Source organism: Raphanus sativus, chromosome 4 (assembly GCF_000801105.2).
Source record: "Raphanus sativus cultivar WK10039 chromosome 4, ASM80110v3, whole genome shotgun sequence".
Classification (NCBI taxonomy): domain Eukaryota; kingdom Viridiplantae; phylum Streptophyta; class Magnoliopsida; order Brassicales; family Brassicaceae; genus Raphanus; species Raphanus sativus.
In genome coordinates this window covers 9,947,734-9,969,326 of record NC_079514.1, presented here as the reverse complement: position 1 = coordinate 9,969,326, position 21,593 = coordinate 9,947,734, and the positions used below count along the sequence as shown (strand labels likewise).

Genomic DNA, 21,593 nt, shown 5'->3' with positions numbered 1-21,593 from the left:
CTCATCTTGACAATCAACACATGGACTTAACCAACTCCAAATACGCATCAAACAGGCTAAACAAAAAACAGAACTGATTTTTGATGATTTTTTCATCAATCTATTCGAAATAGCATTACTTTTTTGGTAGACAATACACGTGAAGTCCAACCCAAATTTTTGTTAAATAAACGATTATTTTTAATGCGTTTGGTAACTTAAAAATTGTCGAAATATTAAATTGATGATGAGTAACAAGTGAAATAACGATTATTTTAATTAGCGAGTATGAAGGAACCTTGACTTGCGTTGCCTATATAAGAATCAAGACTCGTAGCATTTTATCATCATCATATCTTCACCTTCTTTAATTATTAAATTTCACTATATTTTCTTGTCTATCAAGAATCATATGGCAGCTGCTTTAGCGAACAAGAAAAGGGAGAAGATCGTGTTTCCCACTGAGAATGACGTAGCTAAGGCTATGGCCAAATACACGTTCAATCTCTCGAAAAAGTTCTGCAAGGAAAGAGGCTATTTCACCATCGTTCTCTCTGGTGGTGACCTCGTCCTTTGGCTCAAGTATGTACTTTGAAATCTTTGATTACATTCATTTGTAGTTTAATATTTTAGAAAGATTAATATCTAATATAACTAAGTTTTGCAGACAGTTGTTGGTTCCGGAGTACGCTGAGACTGAATGGTCAAAGTGGCACGTCTTCTGGGTCGACGAGAGGGTTGTTCCATTAGACGATAAGGACAGTAACTACAAACAGACCTTGGACAGTTTTCTCTCCAAGGTAACATTATGATCGCCATCTCAATACCATTTTTACTCAGCTTATATAACAAGTTATAAATCTTTATCTTAGTTCCAATTCATACACATGTTCAAAATTCATCAAACGAAAATAATTTCCGGAACTAGATAAACATGCTTCATGTTCTCATAGCTTATAAATCATAGATCAATGGACTACAAGGGTAATCCAGAGTGGCCTTGTGGTAAAAGTTGCGGGGATAAAACTTGATCTTGATCTCCCTAGCTAGGTTTTATTCTAGCCATGAACTATTTCACGCTTACTTGGTCAGTTAAATTGTGTCCCACTTGTCTTATAAAATATGGTGAGCAAACTACTTGAAGGTTACATTAATTTAAAGACTAAGACAGATTTAAAACAAAGAAAAGTTAGTGGAATAGTCCAAATATTGTGATATACGATTCTTTTTTTTCCCCATAGATTTATAGTCACATTATTTGTAGATGGCTCTGATATATACATAAATAAAACTAATGTAGGTTCCTATTCCAACTTCAAACATTTACGCAATAGACCAAGACTGTGCAGCCCTTGGTGATGCCAAGGGAGCTGCAATACTTTACGAGGAGGGCATCAAAAAATTGGTGAACCAAAACATCATCCGCACATACAAATCCTCAGGATTTCCTCAGTTCGATCTCCAGCTTCTAGGCATGGGTCCAGACGGCCACATGGCTTCCTTGTTCCCGGGACATTATCAGATCAATGAGAAAGCTAATTTGGTGACTTATATCACCAACTCCCCAAAACTACCACCCAAGAGAATCACCTTCACTTTACCCGTCATCAACTGTGCTTCCTACAACCTCATGGCCGTTTGTGGTGAGGCTCAAGCCGATGCGGTTGCAAAGGTCTTTAAAGATGATTTCAACCTGCCTTCAGCTAGGCTCACAGCTGATACACAAGCCATTTGGTATCTCGACAAAGCGGCTGCGTCCAAGCTCCCGGAATGCCTTTGAGATTCAGTTCACTTGGGGTCAGTTTCTTTTATATTGTATCTCTTTCCTTTTACGTTTTCAAATAAAAAGCTATGTCGGATGTAATAAATAAGATGGAGTTGGTTCGGTTGAATCTTGCAGAACTGCTTTGTTTGTATTTGGCTTCTGTCTTATAATAAAGTAACAATAATAAATTGGTTTGATCCCGGTTTAAAGTGATCACTGATCTGTCATTTGGTTTTGCAGTAATACTATATCTTATCTTTTACCGTTATTATTATTGCTAGTAGACATTCATTATTGTAGCTGGTTTAGATTGAAACCTAACAAACTGTTTTATCAACCAAATTAAAATTATCAGTAAAATGGGTTGTAGTTTTTACACGGTTTATCTATCTAACCGAACCGGTTCGGCCCAAGTCTGAGAAGGAGACATTAAACACATTAAACAAACACGGTTAGCATGTGTTTGGTCGGGATATTAATCCTCTCAACTCTCAAACAAAGTCAAAGTTACCCACTTTACCTATAAAAAAAAAGTTTGAGATTCTTTTCTCAATGGCTTCTTCTTGTTTCCTTCGCTCGATTCTCTTCTCTTCCCCCACCACCACCACCAACATCCCATCTCGATCAGATCCTCTCTCAGCTTTCTTTCCAAACAATCTGACTTGTCCTAAACCCTCTCGTTTCTCCTCGTTATCGGTTTCGTCGATCGGGAGAGTAGGTGAGTGTGGGAGAAAGTTGTCGGAAGTGAGGAGCATGGCTATGAAGAAGAGAGTGGAGATTTACGACACCGAGGAGAATCTGGCGATTGATTTGGCCAAATACACAGCGGATCTCTCCGACAAGTTTTGCAAGGAGAGAGGCGCTTTCACTGTCGTTGTCTCTGGCGGCTCCTTAATCAAATCTCTCCGGTATGTCTGTGTGCGTTACCTGTTTTCGATTCGAAGCTACTACGAGCTTTCAGATTTGTCGTGTGAAAATCAAGTTTGATCGTTTAACTTTATGTAGACTTTGCTTTGGTAGTAGTAGTACTTATGGCTAATCAATAACATTAGCTTTAGCATTATGACATGTTACTATATTTAGTAATGCTTTCCTTGTGAATTGTGATGGGGAATGATGGTTCAAAAATTCAGGAAGTTAGTAGAGGAGGTTGAGTCAATCGATTGGTCAAGGTGGCATTTTTTCTGGGTCGACGAGAGGGTTGTTCCCAAGCATCATGAAGACAGCAACTACAAACTTGCTTATGATAACTTCCTTTCCAAGGTATTCCATTCTTCCTCTCACATTATTATCATTTGCCTTGTAAAGGCAACAACATCTAAACTTCTTTCACTTTCTCACCAGGTTCCGATTCCTCCTGGCAACGTATACGCAATCAATGATTCTCTTTCCGCCGAGGCAGCAGCGGATGACTACGAGACATGCCTCAAACACTTGGTCAACACCAACGTCCTCCGCGTATCTGAATCAACCGGCTTCCCCAAATTCGACCTCGTGCTTCTCGGTATGGGCCCTGACGGCCACGTTGCGTCGCTCTTCCCAGGACACGGTCTCTGCGACGAGAAAAAGAAATGGGTGGCTTCCATCACCGACTCTCCAAAGCCTCCGTCTGAGAGAATCACCTTCACGTTCCCGGTTATCAACTCCTCTGCGCATGTAGCTCTAGTGGTTTGCGGTTCTGGGAAAGCCGAGCCTGTGCAGATGGCTCTGAACAAGACTGGGAGTGTGCCTGCGGGTTCTGTCTCTGCTGAAGAGGAACTTGTTTGGTTTCTTGATAAACCAGCTTCTTCCAAGCTTTAAACTTTATGAATGTGAGAGTGTGGGACTACTCTGGTTTGGTTTGCCTTTTTTGGTTTGTTTCGTCGAGTGGTTAACTCGCTGGTTATCTCCATTGGGTTGAATGCAAATCTAATCTGAACTTTTTTTTTGGATTCTGCAACCATATGATCGCCTGTAATCTAATAAGAAAAATGTTTGGAAACCATCTTATTAATGAGTTTTCTCAGATGGAAAATAAATACATAAAATTTTATTGTAGTTTGTGTAAAGCCGAGATCTGAGAGTATAACAAAAGATGATTTTTTTTATTGTTTTCAGAGAATCGGAGATCCTTTATCTCTTAGGCGATGCGGTGATGTTCGGTCTCTTTTTATTAGTTATGGTGTGTTAGCAAGGATGTTTATCCTTGTGATCCGCAACGAACTCTGCATCTCTGTGAACAATCTGTTGATTTTTCATGATCTCCAAAGTACACAATCCCAGTTCATTTAATGGGTTGAGTATACATTCATACGATATTTATGGTACATTGATCGGCGAATTTGGGATCCAGGCATAAATCTTTCAAGGATAGTTCGGTGGTTCAGAGGTGGAGGTTTATTCTTATTGTTGTATTGGCGATAGTCGTATAATCGTTGAAGATTGGCAATCTCATGTTTTATTTCTTTCGGATGAATCAATTGATTGGATTCTAATTCGAAAAAGATTTATCGATCTAACTTGGGATCGGGCCAATGTTATACAACAAAAAAAGAAGTCGAAGTTGGAATATATAATGGGACATAAACTTGAAGATCACAAGAAGATTAAGAGTGTTGGTCCTCTGTTGATTAAGAAGATCTCTCAAAAAAGGTTTTCTATATTTTATGTATTTGTTCTATTGTCTTTTTATTTTTTAGTTGTGTTTGTTGTTTTATATAACTCTGTGTAATTTTAATTATATATTTGTTTATCATAATTTTCTTGCAGGCCAAAATTTTATTATTCTCTTCATTTTATTTTATAAATCGTTTAATGTTTGTTCACTATACTAAAAAATCATTAAATTTTCTATACTACTAGTTGATAAAGTGTTTTATTTGATTTTATTAGTTAATGAACTAAAAATAGAAATAGAAATAGAAGTAGAAAACTATAAAACATGTGCGTTAAAAATATAAAACGACACATAAAACAAAATTTAAATCATACAAAATAGTTAAAATGAAACGGAAAGAGTAATGATCAACATCAGTAAGTACAATAGTAAGTACAATATGTTTAAGGAAAGATGGACAATTATTGTAAATTGTATATTTATTTGACTACTAGAATTTCATATCATTTATAATATTTATTAATTGATTTTTTTCTAAATTTAAACAATGTAATCTGAATGAGGAATTAATGGCAAGGAAAAGACTTAGACTATAGTTGGAAAGATATATGGGTAAGATCTATCAATATATTATTTACAATGAATTTGGTCATAAAAGAAAAAGAAAAAAAATCTAAAAAATCATTACGAGGATTAGATGATAATAAAAAACATCACTATTATAGGCTTCAACATCATCTAGAACATAAAGTTTTCTGAACTTAGTCAATGTGTGTTGGTAGAAAGAAAAAAAGATAATGACTTAATAAATAAGAAAAAGTAATAGTATGTAAAAAAAAGTCAGTTATTTTTCTGTACGTGGTGGGTCACATCTCAACTATATTGAACTTTACGAAGGCAGATAAATAGGAGGCATGAAGACTCCTTCTTCTTTACTCTGTATTGACTTAGAGAGAAAGAGATAGATAAAGATCTCAACTTTTCTACAGAGAGAGAGAGAGAGAGAGAGAGAGGAGCTAGTTCTCAAGCTTAGGCTTCGATGAAAGCTCTAAGACGGATTCAAACGAGGTCTTCGTTTCCAAATCCTTCGTCGCCATTATTCTCTTCTCCTTCGTCTTCCTCTTCTCCGTGGTCTAACTTGCGTTCTGCTCTCGTCCTTGTCACTTCTTCATCTCCCGCAGCTTCTTCCTCCAATCCGTGAGTCTCTTTGATCCCTTTCTCTATCAATGTCAGTCTCTTTGCGGTGGATGATGAGTTCTTGATCAAAAATGAAGTGCATTGCTTTTTTATTACAAGGCTTTTTTTCTGTTATGTTCTTTTAAAAAGTGATTGGTTTTTGTTGTTCTAATGAACCAAACCGGAACCTGTTGTGATTTAGTGTTGCTCTTATCGTCATGTCTTGTTTATGCTCCCATGTTTAATTACAATTGTATATATTCAGGCATAGGCTAAAATCACCGTGGTCACGGTTTAAACGGAGAAAGCCCCTGACGCTAAGCCGGTGGAAAAGATTATTCACTCCAGATGGTAGACTTCGGAACAGGGGTGTTGATTTGTTGAAGAAAGTCCGGAGCAGAGTGAGTCGTCTCAAATCTTCATAGCCTTTTTGTGTTTTTTACAAATGTTTAGGGAGTGAGTATTCATTCACTTTCTTATGTGTTCTCTTTTGTAGGGCATTGATCCTAGCATCCGGTCAGAGGTGTGGCCCTTCCTTCTCGGAGTGTAAGTATAGTTACAAGATGTATACTTATGGCAGTTGATTTGTTATAATGAAATGTTGACATGGTATTTTTGCTTCTCACTTACCTTTATTTACTTTCTTCTCTAACAAACAGGTGTGATTTAAATAGCTCCAAAGAAGAGAGAGGTGCTACAAGAACTCTTAGAAGGTGAGAATCATTTATTTTTATTTATTTTTATTTATCATTTGCTGTTTCATTTTTAACCTTTCAAAATTGCAGAAAAGCGTATGAGATACTACGCAGGAAGTGCAGAAAGCTTCAAAGACAAGACAGTGGTGACGAAGACGACGACTTCGAGTTCAACAAGATCCATAAACCTGCTCAAGACGGGCGTAGTAGCTGGTCTTTTCCGCAAGACACTGACAGTTCTTGTTGTTCTGATGATCAGTCACTCTCTAGCGACAAAGAAAACACACAAGATATTGGGTGCATGAGTGACGACGTCTCGTGTACTCTCGACAGAGACTACACTGTGAACTCTGAGTCTTCAGACTCAGATTCTTCAGACGACAACAACAACAACAACTCCGTTCATGTCTTTCCTTCTTCTACTCATGATGACAATACTACATCTCCATCCAGCATATATAATAATAATAATATCTCCCGCACCAAAGAGGATTTCGTGACGTGGCAGCGTATCATCCGCCTAGACGCCGTCCGTGCCGATACAGAGTGGTTCCCATACTCCCCCTCCCAAGCTTTAGTATCCGAAGATAAAGCACGCCGTGCTGCTGTAGCTGTTAGTCTAAAAGATTACACTCACCTAGAACCATGGAAGATCTTTCACGCCGCGCGTCTCGTGGCCGTTCTCGAAGCCTACGCGTTGCACGACCCTGAGATAGGCTACTGCCAAGGAATGAGCGATCTCCTCTCCCCGATACTCACAGTCATCCCCGAAGACCACGAGGCCTTCTGGTGTTTCGTAGGGTTCATGAAGAAGGCTCGTCAGAACTTCAGAGTCGACGAAGTCGGGATCACGAGGCAGCTCGGGATAGTCTCGAAGATCATCAGATCGAAAGACTCGCAGCTGTACAAGCATCTGGAGAAAGTCAAGGCGGAGGACTGTTTCTTTGTGTACAGAATGGTTCTCGTTATGTTCAGAAGAGAGCTGACGCTGGAGCAGACGCTGTTTCTCTGGGAAGTGATGTGGGCAGAACAAGCTGCGGTGAGAGCTGGGGTCGGGAAGTCTTCGTGGAGCAGTAGGATAAAGCATCGGGCCCCTCCTGCGGATGATCTGCTGCTGTATGTGATAGCAGCTTCGGTGTTGCAGAGGAGGAAAGTTCTCATAGAGAAGTACAATAGCATGGAGGAGATATTGGGAGAGTGTCACGGTATGGTTGGGAAACTAGACGTGTGGAAGCTCTTGGATGATGCGCATGACCTTATTATTACCCTCCACACCAAGATTGAACGGTATGATCACATAAGGTCAGAATCAAAATAGGCATATGATTTTTGTGTGGTGTGTTTGTTTCTCTGCATGAGTTGTTTACTTGGAGATAGATGGGATTGCTGTATTCCCTTTTCAGTTTTCTATGTGTACAAACAAGTTTTGTGCCGGGAAAGAGAATCTTTCTCCGGTAAATATAATAATTGTGGATTACATAGTTGGTCGGCAATAAAGAGAGTATAAAAGGTATAAATGGTTTGGAGATTTTCGGATTAATAATCATGAATAAACAAACTCGACAACTAAAAGAAATAGTAGTAAGCAAGGATTTACATTATACCCTTCGGAAAGGAATTAGAATCTTTTAGAAAGGAATTTGGACTCTTCAGAATAGGGCTGGGCAAAATAACTGAACCCGAAAATCCGAACCGAATCCGATCCGATAAAAACGAATCCATACCGATCCGAACCCAACATAAATACCGAATGGATCTTGTTTTATGGTATTTTGGGTTATGGGTATTATCCGAACCGATTCCGAATTTAAATGGATATCCGATAGAACCCGAAATATTCAAAATCCCTAAAAAATATTGTACCAGACATAATTTCAATTCCTGATATGTATCAAAAATACATTTAGATATATGAAATATCTAAATTATTATCTATTACATAAAGGTTGGTGGTTTTATAACATTAAAGTTTATGGTTGAAGATTGCGGTTGAAGTTCGAAGTTTTTATATTTTGGTTTTGTGTTCATGGAACAATGCTTTTCATTTCATGAGAAATTGGTTTTCGTTTTGTGTTTTCATGTATCTGGTTTTTATTTTCTATCGATAGATATATTTATTTTTTCGTTTGATTTTGAATGATCAAGATTGATGTTCCTTTTTTTTTTATTTTTGAATCAATCTTACATATATTTTGGTTACAAAATTTATACAAATAAAATATTTTAAAATAAAAAACTGATTTTACTTATGTCTTGAAGATTGAAGTTTGAAAAGTTTGTAGTTGAAGGTTAAAGATGGTGCTTGCAGTTGAAACTTGAAGTTTTATTTAAGTTTTTGGTTTTTGATTTCAGTGAATAATATGTTTCCCTATTTGGTTTTGGCTTTAGTTTTTTTTTTGAATTTTCTCATTTGTTTTGTTTTATTTATATCAATAGAGATGTTTGACTTTCTTTTAAATTTGTGTTGTTTTATAGTTGTTTTCTTTGGTCAGTGACAAAATTGATGCTTTTATTTATTTACTTGTATTGCAAGTTACAATTTATTTAGATTTGTATTGGTTACATTTAGTACAAACGATATACTCAAGAATCGAAAATCCGTTTGAAACCTAAACCCGGTAGTATTTCGGGTTATACCAATACCAAAATAATTTACCAACCCCGACCCGAACCAAAAAGCACCCGAACCGGTCCCGAACCGAAATTTTAAATTATCCGAATGGGGCTGGTTTTCGGTAACCATGAAAACCCGAACCCGATTAAAATAGAACCGACACCCGAATGGTACCCCGGTTGCCCAGTCCTACTTCAGAACATGTTTTATACTTGCTTGCGAGTTAACTATAAACTAGACTTTGACCCGCCCGACCGGGCGGGTATCTATTTTATGTTTTAAGCTTTTTGTTTATATTAAATTATATGTATTTGTAATATTTAATTATAAATTTATATTGAAAATTAATATTTACAGTTATAATAAAATTTATATTTATAAGTTTAATAAACTATTCTTATATAAATTTTAAATATCCTAACTAAAATAATATAGGGGTGGGTCATAATTTTTTTCAATTCCAAAATCTTAATATCTCTTTAAACAAATAAAATAAATTTATAAATACATAAAATATATAAAAATATTTTGAAATAGAATTTCTATTAAAATAAATTTGTTAAAAAATAATTTTGCGATGTTGTTGTTTATTTCTATAGCTTGATCCGTGACCGTATAATTATTTTTCCGTATAAATATTTGCTTTTACTTTAAATTTGTTCTTTATACTAATGTATAATATATATATATATATATATATATATATATATATATATATATATATATATATATGAAAATTAAAATATATTACATAATTATGGAAAGAGGTTATCTACTTATTTATAGTATTAATGTACATTAAATTTAAGATTTATCATGAATTTGTTGTGGAATCAATTTGGGAAATTATGCATTAAATTAGGAAAAGACAAAATCCTTAATATTAGGTTTATTAATTACTTCAGTGGCATTAAGTTGTAAATATTTTAAAAGTCTTAGGGTTAATTTTAAAGTGTACTTCTATTTTAATAAGATAGATGTGAAACATAATTTTTACATAAGTTAATAAATAGGTTGTTTAGATATGAAAATTTTGTTTAGAATACAATTTAGCGTTTTCTTTTTATAGAAAAACTGAGAATTAAAATTTATGTGGCCATTTTTAAATTAATTTATTATCATTTATTAATTGTTGAAATAGATTCAAATCTGAAACATATATAAGACAAAGATGTATTAATTTTTTTCAAGGGATATAGATAAAATCATCTTTCCATGAAAACCTTAAATTTTCTGTGAAGTTATTAAAACCATGATGTATTTGTTTAGTCTATAATATATTTCCTCCGTTTTTAAATAAATATCATTTTGACATTTTTTACACAGATTGAGAAATTGACAGATATGTAAATTGTTATTAATTACACAATAGTATTTGAGATAAATAAAATTATTTATTAAATTAATGTAGTTTACAATTAACTTTCAGCTAAATATAGTTTGTATTGCAATTGTAAAATGATATTTTCTGTAAAAAAATGTTAGAATGATAATTATTATAAAACAAAGAAAAGTATAAGAGAATGAAAAAATATGAAACAAATGATGAAATATTATAAACAGCGAAGCAGAGTTTACTGCATATTATAAGAACATTATTTGTAATGATTTAAAATATATTTTACTGCATATTAGCTTTTCAGGAAATTTCCAAACGAAATCATTAAGATTGAGGAGAATGAGGTTGTCCAAGACTTCTGTGCTAATCGATATGTGGTAGTAATTTGTGGTCGCGTTTATGTCCTGTTCTCCTCCCCTTTTAGTGAGTAGTAGTGTAATTTTATCATCTAATAAAATCAGCTTTCTGATATAAGCTGGGACTGGTTTTATAACCAAACTCTTTCTCTTCATTCTTATTCAAAATTATCAATAGCATATAAGACGTGTATATGTGGTTTACTTTGAATTCTCTCTTTAACTCTCTACTCCTAATCTAAACCATATCTATTATACATTTCTTCAGCAATGAGTTTGGGTTCTGCCTTGATAAGTCCTCTCTCCTTAGAGACTAGTGAGCTGGTGTGAAGTTCATACATATAGGTGGTCGAATCTTAGCCAGAGCCAGTAGAGAAGAAGGCAGAATCCAGAGACCATCTCCACATATCAAACCTGAAGCAACAGCTGGAACCATAAACTCTGCCTTCTTACGGTTCACCTTCTGCCAAACAAACACCACAAAGCTCCCAATACACATATCGATCGCAAACGAGCCACCCACCAAGAACGGTACAGCCATCGCCATGGGAAGTGGTATCCACTTCCCTAGCTTCTCCGGTAAGAAGTCTCTCGCCAAGTTAGCAGCAACCGAAAACGCAAAGAACCCGTAGCAAAGCTCGAGACAGTTACGAGGGAGAGCAGAGAGACCTTGAACGCCGATGATGGCCATGTTTCTGTAGATGATAGCGTAAGGAGCCTTGTACTCACCGTCAGGGTTCCCAACATCAAACGCCTTGTAGAAAAGGAAGAAAGTGAGCGGCGCAACCACGCAGCCTATCGCTGTCCCTATGGCTTGCGCCACAAGCATAGAGCGCGGCGAGGTTAACGTTAGATGTCCCGTTTTGAAATCGTGCATCAAGTCAGCTGACACAGAAACTATCGATTTGATGAGTCCACAAGCCACCATCCCGGCCACCACACCGTCGTTTTCGCCAGCCAAAGCCGCCATCACGAAGAGGGCGGCTTTGCCGTAGTTGTAAGCCATGTTCATGTCGGTTAAACCGGCTCCGTACGCGTTACAGAAGCTGAGAGACGGGGCGAGGAGGTAAGCTACGAGGACGAAGTACCATTTGAGCTGAGGGAACATGAGAGGGATTGCAATGATGGAGACAAGTGAGAAGAAAAAGTATCCAACACAAGCCATCCATAACGGAATGCTCTCTCGAACAAACACCTCGTTCTCTCGTTTCAACCTTTCAGATTCCTTTGTGCCTTCTCCTGGAACTTCCACCACTGGAAAAAAAAATCAATCGGTCATTATTATTATATATATTTTTATTTTTCACGTTAGAACATTAATGCTTCGACTTACATGTGTTGATGGTGTTGGTTTTGGAGAGTCTAGAGTGAAAGTTTCTTGCGGTGAAAATGAGTATCTTGAGGAAGTTATAAAGCCCATCTCCTAAGATCAACGCAATGCATATAAAAACCTTGTAACCGTTTAAGCTCTTCATGCTGCTCTCTGGCAAAGTAGCGGGAAACCATTCTCCTTTGAGGTTTGCTATCAGTGGCCACATGATTCCCCACGAGAGGATTGCACCAAATAGCAACGATAGATTCACCAAATGTGAGCAGATCATCCCAGCTCCAACGTATGTCATACTAAAGTCGAAGAAAAAACTGTACCCCCACAAAGAGATAAAACGTTTAATATGAAGTTAAAGCCAAAAATAAAGATAAAAACAGAGGAAACAGAGCAAAAACAGAGGAAACTCACGATTTTTTCCAAGCTTGTAATCCAAACGTAGGGAACTGAGAGAAGCCACATGAGTCACCACCTGAATAGAACCATCCAAAGAATGCCCAAAAGAAACTCAAGAAAAACGATTTTACAAACCCACGAATCTGTTTCCTGTCAGAAAGAAAAAAACAAGAATCGTTTATTAATATCCCAATAATTCAAATTGTGTTTCAAAAAAAAGAAGAACATATATATATATATAACACATACTTGGCTGTTTTGTCTCCTTTGCTAGTGTGAAACCCATTGATAAGAACAGCAGTTGCTGTTCCACTAGGATACGTGAGCTTATAGTCTATAATCATCACCTGTTTTTTTTTACATCATATCATCGTCAGAACACACGCCAATGAATCAACATAACTCCTAAGAAAATCATCTATTACCTTTCGAAGAGGAACCAATACAACTAGTCCAATGAAGCTAGTAACAAAGAGGAATGACGTCATCCATCCAACACCAGGCTCCTTGATACCACGTGCATTGTTTCCTTGTGTGTTCACTCCCGTTAGCTCGTATGTTCTTCTATTCAAACCCAACAAGTACGACGCAAATCCACCTAAATAATCAAAACTTAGTCAAATGTTTTGTATAACTGAACATTGTTTTTTTTTATAACTTCAATAACTGAACATTGTTTTTTTTTTTACTTTTGGTAATGAAAATAACCTGCAAGGGCGATGCTGTAACAAGCAACAGCACAAGTCTGAGCGATGGTGTTCTCTTGGCGTGTGAAAGGAGTGGTGACGATTCCTGCTTTCTGGAGGATCTTGGTCCATGATTTGAGGAAGACGAAGGCTAGAAGAGCTGATGAGATGTTGAGATTCGGTACGAGTCCCGTCGTTAGGTTTAGCTTCAGACAGATGACACTGTACACGGTTCCGATGAACACACTCGCGACGATGGAACGGATCGTGATCTGTTTCCTCCACGGAGGTGGTTTCCTAGAATCTGTAGACTCGTCTTCGTAACATTGGTTGTGTTCTCTCTCGACAATCCTTTCGTTGTCCATCGATCTGAAATTTAAAGAAAACTCCAAATCGATTGGTTTTGCTTGTGACGTACGGTAGGTGAATTTCAAAGATCCAGGAGATCAAAAGGAGATGGGTTTTCACGTAAGATCCAAAAGAAGAAGAGGGAATCACATATTAACGAATGTTGAATTGATAAAAAGATATATAGAAGATTAAGGGACTTCAATGAAGAGAGAGAGAAGGGGAGGGAGAAAGTGTACTGCATGGAAGTACAAATTAGGGTTTGTATGTTTACGACAGTACAGAGAACATAGGTGTGTTTTCAAAGTGTCGTAAACCTAATATGGGATGGTACACGCGTTCTGCAGTTAAACAGTCAAAGATGTAGATATGGTTTGTTTGGTCTGATTACCAAACCTTGCATGTAATAATATAATTTATTTCCTTTTTTATTATATAGTACCCACCAAATAGGGAAGATAAAGATCGTACACAATTCCAAAATGTGTTTTTATTTTATTTTATTATAATATAGGGAAAATTTTGGAGTCCCTTGAAAGTGTGGACCGTAACCCCACAAAGGTGAAAGAGCACTGAATTTGTAAGTGGGTGGGTGCATCTTTGACTTCAGTTAGTACCTGATCTGTCCCATAGAAGACTTTATGTGGTGAAGGAGCACTGAATGCGTTGTCGGTTTCTTTTCCCATAATATTTGTTTGTTTCAATCCATATTCTCATTCACTATAGTTGTTGAAAATATTCGAAGTAACTTTCATAACTAATTTTGGGGAGAAATTAGAAGATATATTCGGGAGAAATTAGAAGATATATCCATCAAGTGAAGTAAAATTAAGTGAATGAACCAAGAGCTCTTGGCCTAGTGGTAATGGAACTCCAGCTGAAGTGCCCGCCTTGGGTTTGAGTCGTTTTGGCCACCTTCCCGCCTATAACTGTGCGTGCCCGGATGGAAGGTCTCGTGGGGATTAGTCTGGGATTACTGCCTGGGAACCCCCACGGTTATCAAAAAAAAAAAAAAAATTAAGTGAATGACCGTCCAATTTTGGTTATCATATTAATTAACCCTTTTTAGATTGTTTTGAAAGTTGAAAAGTTGTTAGGAGATAGTTAGGTTAGGAGTACCACCAAATCATATGACTTACAAATTTACCTTCATACAAAACTTAACACTAACAACTAAAATCATTATCATCATCGTCATCATCCAAAAAGGATATTCTAACAAACTATGGACATAGTTTTAAGAACTTTACTTTAAGCATCAGCAAAACCATTCCATATTTCTAGAAGTGGCATATTCTTTTATTGTGTGTGCAAATGTAATCAATACTAGTTGCATATATAGTTCTCTAGAGTAATTTTACTTTGACGTAGACCATAATCTTTTTATTGCTACCTAATACTAGTATGTATAGTGAAGTGAGCAAATTTTGATATATATCTGGTATGATTAGCCAAACAATTTACGTGTACTATGATTAAGGAGGTATGCTAATTGTGTATACAAAACATCTTATCAAGACTAGATGTAGTTTGATTTCCATAATGGTAAACTCATAGAGAATTGCTGGGCAAACTCCTTGATTAAGCACTGACAATGTCATAGATTATCTAAAATTATCAGAAAAAAAAAGAGGATAACAAATCATAGTCTAGAAATGTCTCAACAACACACCATAATGCATCAGAGAGAAACAAATCAAGAGGGGAGAAACCACTGAGCGTCCTTTATCTTTTTAAAGTTGGAGGAGAGGGTGGGAAAGCGTTTGATGGTCTTTGTTGCAAGGTTGTAGACACAAATGTCGAGGAATGAACGTGGCATGGTACGGAAGCGGTCATCACGGGTAAAATAGATGGAGTTTGGCTCGATACCAAGTGTAGTGTCAGCAGGCACGGTGATACTCAAATCTAGAAACAGTGCCTCATCCCCTAGAGAATCTACCTCAAGAAGCCAGGACTTGTAGGTCTTGGGGTCTTCTAGATTTTTAAGTTGCCTCTTGTACACGCGGAACATCCTATGCTTTTCAAATGTAGTAGTAGACTGGTAAGTGTAGTTATGGACCAACAAAACCTCTTCTGATCTTGTAACAAGAGCAATGTTATCGCTTTCTGAGATGAACTTGTATGCTCTCATTCGTTCCTCTTCTTCTGCACTTGGAGATGGCTTAATATACCATGTAAACATGGGTTGCTTGATGACATCCTCAAAACCGTCTTTTCCAGTCAAATCTATGTGCCGAAGGGAGCGGCGGGGAGTAAAGACGTAAAGATTATAGCCATTGAGTACCATATCATCTTGGCCTTTTAAAAACACATTAACACCAACCCGTGTTTGAATAGGTAACGATCATCCCCTTTCTTGCAAAACCGCATATAGTCACATCTGTCGAAACGACACACCACAACGTAGTCTCTCGTCTTCTCGTCTAACAACACTCGACCCCTCAATTCTTCCGCAGATTTACGAATCCCAGGAGAATTAGTTCTACCAACCAACTTCTCATTAAAATCTCCATGATCTCCTAATGGCTCAAGACTATGAACGCAACCCTCGTTCGACACAAGTTCTAGACATGGAAGATCTATCTTATCATCGCTAAACACATCTACTATATACAGATTGGATTGAGAATCCGCCACAAGGAACCACTTACCCGAGTTTCCGAGGAATCGACACCCCGAAAAGTCCCTCTTCGGCACGTAAACCCTATCTTCCACTGGGTTGTAGAGACGACAACCACCCTCTTCTAGAGACAGCAACAGCATTGGACATCTGTCTTTTGGCCCTAACGTTTGCTTGGAACACAAGTACCAGTTGGAACACACCGTCTTAGCCCTGTGGAAATCGGTAAAACTCAAACGTTCGAAGAGAGACCTCAAGATGTCCACTGGGAGGTCCGATCAGCGGCCGGAATCAAGAGTTTCCATGGTTTTTTTTTTTGTAAGCTAAAACGTTTTTATTGCTGAGAACGTATTTTCCGATTTTTTGGCCTGTTTATTTATTTTTGTTTTCTCAATAAAATTAAAAAAGAACTTTAATTGTAGTAAAATATATTTTCTAGATTTTTTTAAAAAATAGAAATATAAGATAATGATAGATTTAAACACAATAATGATTTGAATCAATTTTAAATTGTTATATAAAGAAATACTATATTCCATAACTAAAAACATTCATAAGTGCGTGAATTTAAAAACAATTACTTGGCCAACTTGATGTAGGGTTGTATATATACTTCTTTTATAAATAAAAAGTTAACAAAATAATATCTAGTTATAATTTATAGCCACCCAGTACAGATATACTTCTTGTAACTTTTAAAAACATACAGTATTTGTTTATTGTACATTAACATTGTCATATTAGCATTGGATTATTATTTGTATTGAATGTTATTTTATGTTTTAATTATATATATTAATTATATACGGTATTGATTATTGTTTGGATTTCTTGACTTTTAGCACATATAAAACTATTAGTAATACAATAAGTAAGCGAATTTTTATTTATTTTATGTTAATTTTATATTATTCATGTACATTAATATATTTTTTTAAAATAGTTACTATATACAATATAAACTGATTACTTATTTTTGGATAAAAAATCGATATATTTTAATATTTACGAAATGGTCAAAATAATTTTATATTATTTGATTTTTTATATACACAATCAATTGCTTATCAATTAATTGAATAATTTAAGGAAAAAATGTTTAGATATATTTCATTTGAATTAATTAAGACTAATTAATGATAAAAATTAGAACAATGTAACTAAAAGATAATTCATACTATTATTTGCGAAGTAAAATTTTGGATTCGAGCTCTCACGTTAAAAGTTAGAGTGGTTAATATCGTTTATACCCTTAATGAATAAAATATATAAATTAATTCCAAAATAAAAACGAATTTAAATGATTAAAAAAAATAATAACAATAATAAGAAGAATTATCTGAAACCTAATATATATTAAAAACAAAATATGATATAAACACATATATATTGTGTTGTTATCTGAAATTATCTTTTAATAATAAATTAAACTAAAATAAAACAGAAAACACATAACTAAAGATTAATCAAGAAAAAATATCAATTTATATAACTGAAAAGAGAACATTTAGTTTATAATACTATATTCAAAGCGATTTTCTTTCTCTCACGTTAAAAGTTATAGCGTTTAAAATCTTCATTATCCTTAATACATAATTAAATTAGATATGTTAATATAGAATTACTCACAAATTTTAAAAAAAAATTCATCAATTTGATTCTCATCATTATCTACAAAATTATATATTATGTGATCCAATAATATTTACATCAAAATATTTTTAAAATAAATATAAATCCATGTATATAGTTTTATGAATACATGAATATTTTCAAATTGTTTACATAATAAATATTTTTTTATTAAAATAAACTTTATTGTATATAAAATTAATATTAATTAATTATTAAATATATCAAAGGCATGAAAATAATTTATTTTAATGGTTCTCGAATTGATAATAAATTTATTTAGTAATTTGTAAAATTATTAAGCCCGCAACTGCGGGCAAAACACCTAGTTCATATTAGTATTTCAACTTTAATAAAATAGATTAAAAGATCTTTCATATTACTTCAGTTTTAATAAGATAGATGCAATTGCAATTGGTTATGCTTCTGGATGCATTGACAACAACATACAATAACAAATCAGTAACAACTGTTTATTTTTCTTTTTTGTCAGATTAAATCTATTATACATAGAGTAACAGAAAAAAAAAAGAGAGAAACCTAGAATACAGAGGTCTTAGAGTACTTGAAAAAGAACTCTTCATTGTTACAGTAATTAAATAAAACAGTATAAACCTGAATCAACAGTTTTGGAAACCTGCTTGAGAAGTACCTATCAAACCCTTCAGGTACACTCCCAAGTAGTTCCTGTAACTCACTAGGAAGCTCTCTATAATGATTCAGCTTGTTCCTTATGACCCTTAACAAGTCCCTGATGCTGTCAAACTTGTACCGCCTGTAACGCCCAATGTTGTCCAGGAATATACCATCCAACTTCTCATCCCACCGCCCGTTTAGAGTAACCGCTGCTGTGCTTTCAAGTGCAGCCAAGAGCTGTGACCCTTCTTCTCGGTTCTCCAGTTCGACCCTGTCGCTTGCATCCCGGAGAAAAGACAATCTCATGTCAGCGTTCCAGAACAATGGATGGTGCAGAACTTCTTGTGCTGTCGGTCTGCATGTTCAGAAACCAAAAGTAAATCTTGATATACTAACAGATAGATGATGAAGAACAGAGACCACAGAGAGAGAAGAGAATGTATTCCTTTACCTCAAATTTGGATCCGGATGCAGGAGACCAGAGAGAAGGTGAACAGCTTCTGGAATACTCTCAATCAAGAAGAGATCTTTTCTATCATTCAAAATGTTTATATCCCTCTCAAAATTGTCTCCGTAAGGATGCTTGCCTGCAGTCATACAGAAAAAGAGCACACACCCTAAACCGAAGAGATCAACTGCTCTTGTTTGTCGTTCATTGCGGAGTTGCTCAGGTGCTTGCCACCCAGAACTTCCAGAGCCTATCATTACAAAGAAATAATGATTTCATGTTCTGTTTATGTCACTATATTGTATCATCCAAAGATTCTTACCAGTTGAGTTTCTAGTCAGGGCACTTGTGTCGGCTGGCAAACGTTTGCTAATACCCATATCTGATAGCTTAGCGCATAGAGATGAGTTCTTAACAATCAACACATTTTGAGGCTTTAGATCTCTATGTATGATTCCTATATCATGCAAATGAACTAGACCAGTTACTATATCCCTGTAACATAAAACATACAAAAAAAGATCAGAATGCTGCAACCTTTTGATTTTAAGTGTTGAGATGCTAAACTAACCTCATTAACTTCAACAAAACAGGAGAAGGATGTCCGTTCTCCTTCCATAGTTCAACTCCCTTGCCATTCTCAACGATTGGACTTATCTGAATCGACTGTACACTACTTGAAGCCGTTGGACTCTCAAGCAGTCCAGAGGATGCATTTATGAGATCGTTTAAGCTACAAGCACACCTTTCCAACGAAATATAGATAAAATGTTCGTCTTGGTCAACGGCATACCACCGGACAATATTTGGATGTTTGTCTGAAGCCATGAGATTCAAAATCTCCTTCTGAGCCACATCATGATGTGTTTGCACAAGACGCTTAACCGCCACAAGACGACCTTCATAGGATCCTTCAAGCACAACAGTTCCGTTGCTTCCTTTAGCAATCTCCTTGTTCGAGACAAATAGTTTGCCAACTCTGTATCCTTCCAGTGCATTATTATTAAGGTCAGGGAAGCTCATACGTAGCTTTTTCTCGTTCTCTTGATCTTTGTTCTCTCCAGATATATTCCCGTTCTTCTTGTGAGCGGCCTTCACAGTCCCGTTTTTCTTAGGCTTTTTCTTCTTAGGTGTCACTATAGGCACCTCTGAGACGGAAGGTTCCTTGTTCCATTTGCTTTGCTTTATTCGACGAAAGACAAGGCCACAAACAGAAAGGATAGTAACGCAAAAGCCGATAAGCAGGACAATTAACTTACTAGCGAAGCCCGTCTTTGTAGTGCTTCCATCATTACCATCTGTGATCTGATGTATTACACTCTCGGCGACAGGAAGGGAGAGGACTTGTTCAGCTTCATTGTTGCTCGGAAGCGCCAAAGGATTCCCATTCCCAGGGGGCAACTGATTCGGCTTCCTATCTGGAACCGTTAGATACAATGCTCCATCAAGAAAACCAACTCTCGGAAACAACTTTTCAAAGTTATAATCACGGAACCGCATCACAGTAGCATTTATCATCGACAACCCACCACCACCACCAGCAACGAGCTTTACACTCTCATGATGTTGTAGTTTAGCTTCCATCTCAGCGTAAGAAACACTCCACAAAACATCTCCAAACTTGGACACACACTGGAGTTTAAAATCTTTCCTCTCGACATAAACCATCTCCGGAAGATGCTCCTGTCCCAACACCACCGGAGCTTCTTTAGACAAAACAATAGCCTTGTCTTCAGCATTCTGAACTACTGAACTAGTAGTGTACAGGTCGTCCACTCTGTACCTCGTAACCAACTCTCCAGTCCTCCCATCCAAGAGAAACACAGAAGTATCTTTTTTCCCCAAAACAATCCTATCCGTCAACGAGTAAGGCAAGCTTCCAATGAACTCAGAAGCATCCACTATCTGAAAGAGAATGAAGATTCTTTAAGACCATCATATGAGACAAAAAAAGAAGTTGCAAAAGTTATATATACCTCTTTGGTGCGGTTCCCTTCTCGTATAGAGGTTTTGTAAAGATTCCAGTCTTTATCACAATCCATGTAGAAGTCATCACTGAGCAACGAGGCACGTTCACCATCACCATTGTAATGATAGTGAGGAGCCTTGTAGGATGAATAGATAGGCTCATTGGTGTCGAAAGTCCAATCAACTTTTCGTGAAGACTTATCCACCAATGAGATAGCTCCATCCACCGTAGCAACCAACACATAACTAAATTCTCAAAATAAAGAAAACCATCAAATCCAATTAGAACATAATCCAGAAACCTTAAAAAATAAAAAAAAGGACTAGACTTTTTGAACAAGATGTCAACTTTAATATTGGAATCACTGGGAAAATGTCTTAGTATCAAACCCACAAAATCAAAAACAGGTTTTTGACAATAAGAATTAAAAAAATTTTGTTAAGACAAGGAAGTCAATAGATCGAATCAGAAAGAGACTAACCGGTCGGGTTGGGAGATTTGATTGGAAACAGATTTGTCGGAGAATTTGGAGAGTTCAGATCCCTTGAGACTCTGCCCGAACGGAGAAACAAGGAGGAAGACGATCAGATCAAGTAGTGCGGATCCTCCTCTCATCGCTGTGAAACCATGAAATGCCTTCTCTGAGATATATTAAAACAAACGAATTGGATTCAGCTGCAGGGATCGAGGGTTTGGGGGTTTATCGCCGACGATTATCAAACGGAGATGAAAGTGGTCTTTGTTTTAGGGATTACGCGAAACTGCTGTCGGAATTGAAATTGTTTGACAGCTCTAGAGAGAGAGAGAATCTATAGATCCCCCAAGCTCGAATAATGGATAGTAACAGACGTTAACCGGCCGGTTTAATATTTGCTATGATGGTTCTCGGTCTAGACCGGTTAGTTTGGTATTTCCACAAATAGCTTAACGTAAAGATAAGATTTTGATTTCGTGACAAAAAAAAAAGATAAGATTTTGATATCCTCACTAAATTATAGTAAAAGCTAAACA

At 36.2% G+C, this 21,593-nt stretch overlaps 5 protein-coding genes and 1 pseudogene across 5 annotated transcripts; 3 read left to right on the top strand and 3 right to left on the bottom strand.

Annotated features, from left to right (window-relative positions):
- The first annotated feature begins 324 nt into the window (after positions 1–324).
- Positions 325–1,960, top strand: LOC108851700 (probable 6-phosphogluconolactonase 4). The gene is made up of 3 exons (XM_018625161.2): positions 325–561; positions 647–779; positions 1,280–1,960. The coding sequence occupies exons 1-3, from the start codon at positions 392–394 to the stop codon at positions 1,757–1,759; spliced, it is 783 nt and encodes a 260-aa protein (XP_018480663.1). The 5' UTR covers positions 325–391; the 3' UTR covers positions 1,760–1,960.
- A 288-nt stretch (positions 1,961–2,248) lies between these two features.
- LOC108848513 (6-phosphogluconolactonase 3, chloroplastic) lies at positions 2,249–3,781 on the top strand. Its single transcript, XM_018621903.2, has 3 exons — positions 2,249–2,652; positions 2,878–3,007; positions 3,089–3,781. The coding sequence occupies exons 1-3, from the start codon at positions 2,297–2,299 to the stop codon at positions 3,542–3,544; spliced, it is 942 nt and encodes a 313-aa protein (XP_018477405.1). The 5' UTR covers positions 2,249–2,296; the 3' UTR covers positions 3,545–3,781.
- Positions 3,782–5,292: 1,511 nt separating this feature from the next.
- LOC108852347 (rab GTPase-activating protein 22) lies at positions 5,293–7,690 on the top strand. The gene is made up of 5 exons (XM_018625841.2): positions 5,293–5,537; positions 5,782–5,917; positions 6,013–6,062; positions 6,176–6,229; positions 6,302–7,690. The coding sequence occupies exons 1-5, from the start codon at positions 5,380–5,382 to the stop codon at positions 7,527–7,529; spliced, it is 1,626 nt and encodes a 541-aa protein (XP_018481343.1). The 5' UTR covers positions 5,293–5,379; the 3' UTR covers positions 7,530–7,690.
- A 2,822-nt stretch (positions 7,691–10,512) lies between these two features.
- On the bottom strand, positions 10,513–13,556 carry LOC108848694 (metal-nicotianamine transporter YSL2). Its single transcript, XM_018622117.2, has 6 exons — positions 12,952–13,556; positions 12,669–12,841; positions 12,493–12,590; positions 12,259–12,393; positions 11,854–12,161; positions 10,513–11,774 (listed from the first exon to the last, which is right to left on the bottom strand). Exons 1-6 carry the CDS (start codon positions 13,292–13,294, stop codon positions 10,834–10,836), a joined length of 1,998 nt encoding a protein of 665 aa, XP_018477619.1. The 5' UTR covers positions 13,295–13,556; the 3' UTR covers positions 10,513–10,833.
- Positions 13,557–14,853: 1,297 nt separating this feature from the next.
- LOC108853304 (F-box protein At5g25290-like) lies at positions 14,854–16,202 on the bottom strand (annotated as a pseudogene).
- A 1,779-nt stretch (positions 16,203–17,981) lies between these two features.
- LOC108853767 (serine/threonine-protein kinase/endoribonuclease IRE1b) lies at positions 17,982–21,391 on the bottom strand. Its single transcript, XM_018627202.2, has 6 exons — positions 21,064–21,391; positions 20,590–20,827; positions 19,185–20,518; positions 18,936–19,108; positions 18,617–18,863; positions 17,982–18,520 (listed from the first exon to the last, which is right to left on the bottom strand). Exons 1-6 carry the CDS (start codon positions 21,195–21,197, stop codon positions 18,070–18,072), a joined length of 2,577 nt encoding a protein of 858 aa, XP_018482704.2. The 5' UTR covers positions 21,198–21,391; the 3' UTR covers positions 17,982–18,069.
- Between the last annotated feature and the right edge of the window lie 202 nt (positions 21,392–21,593).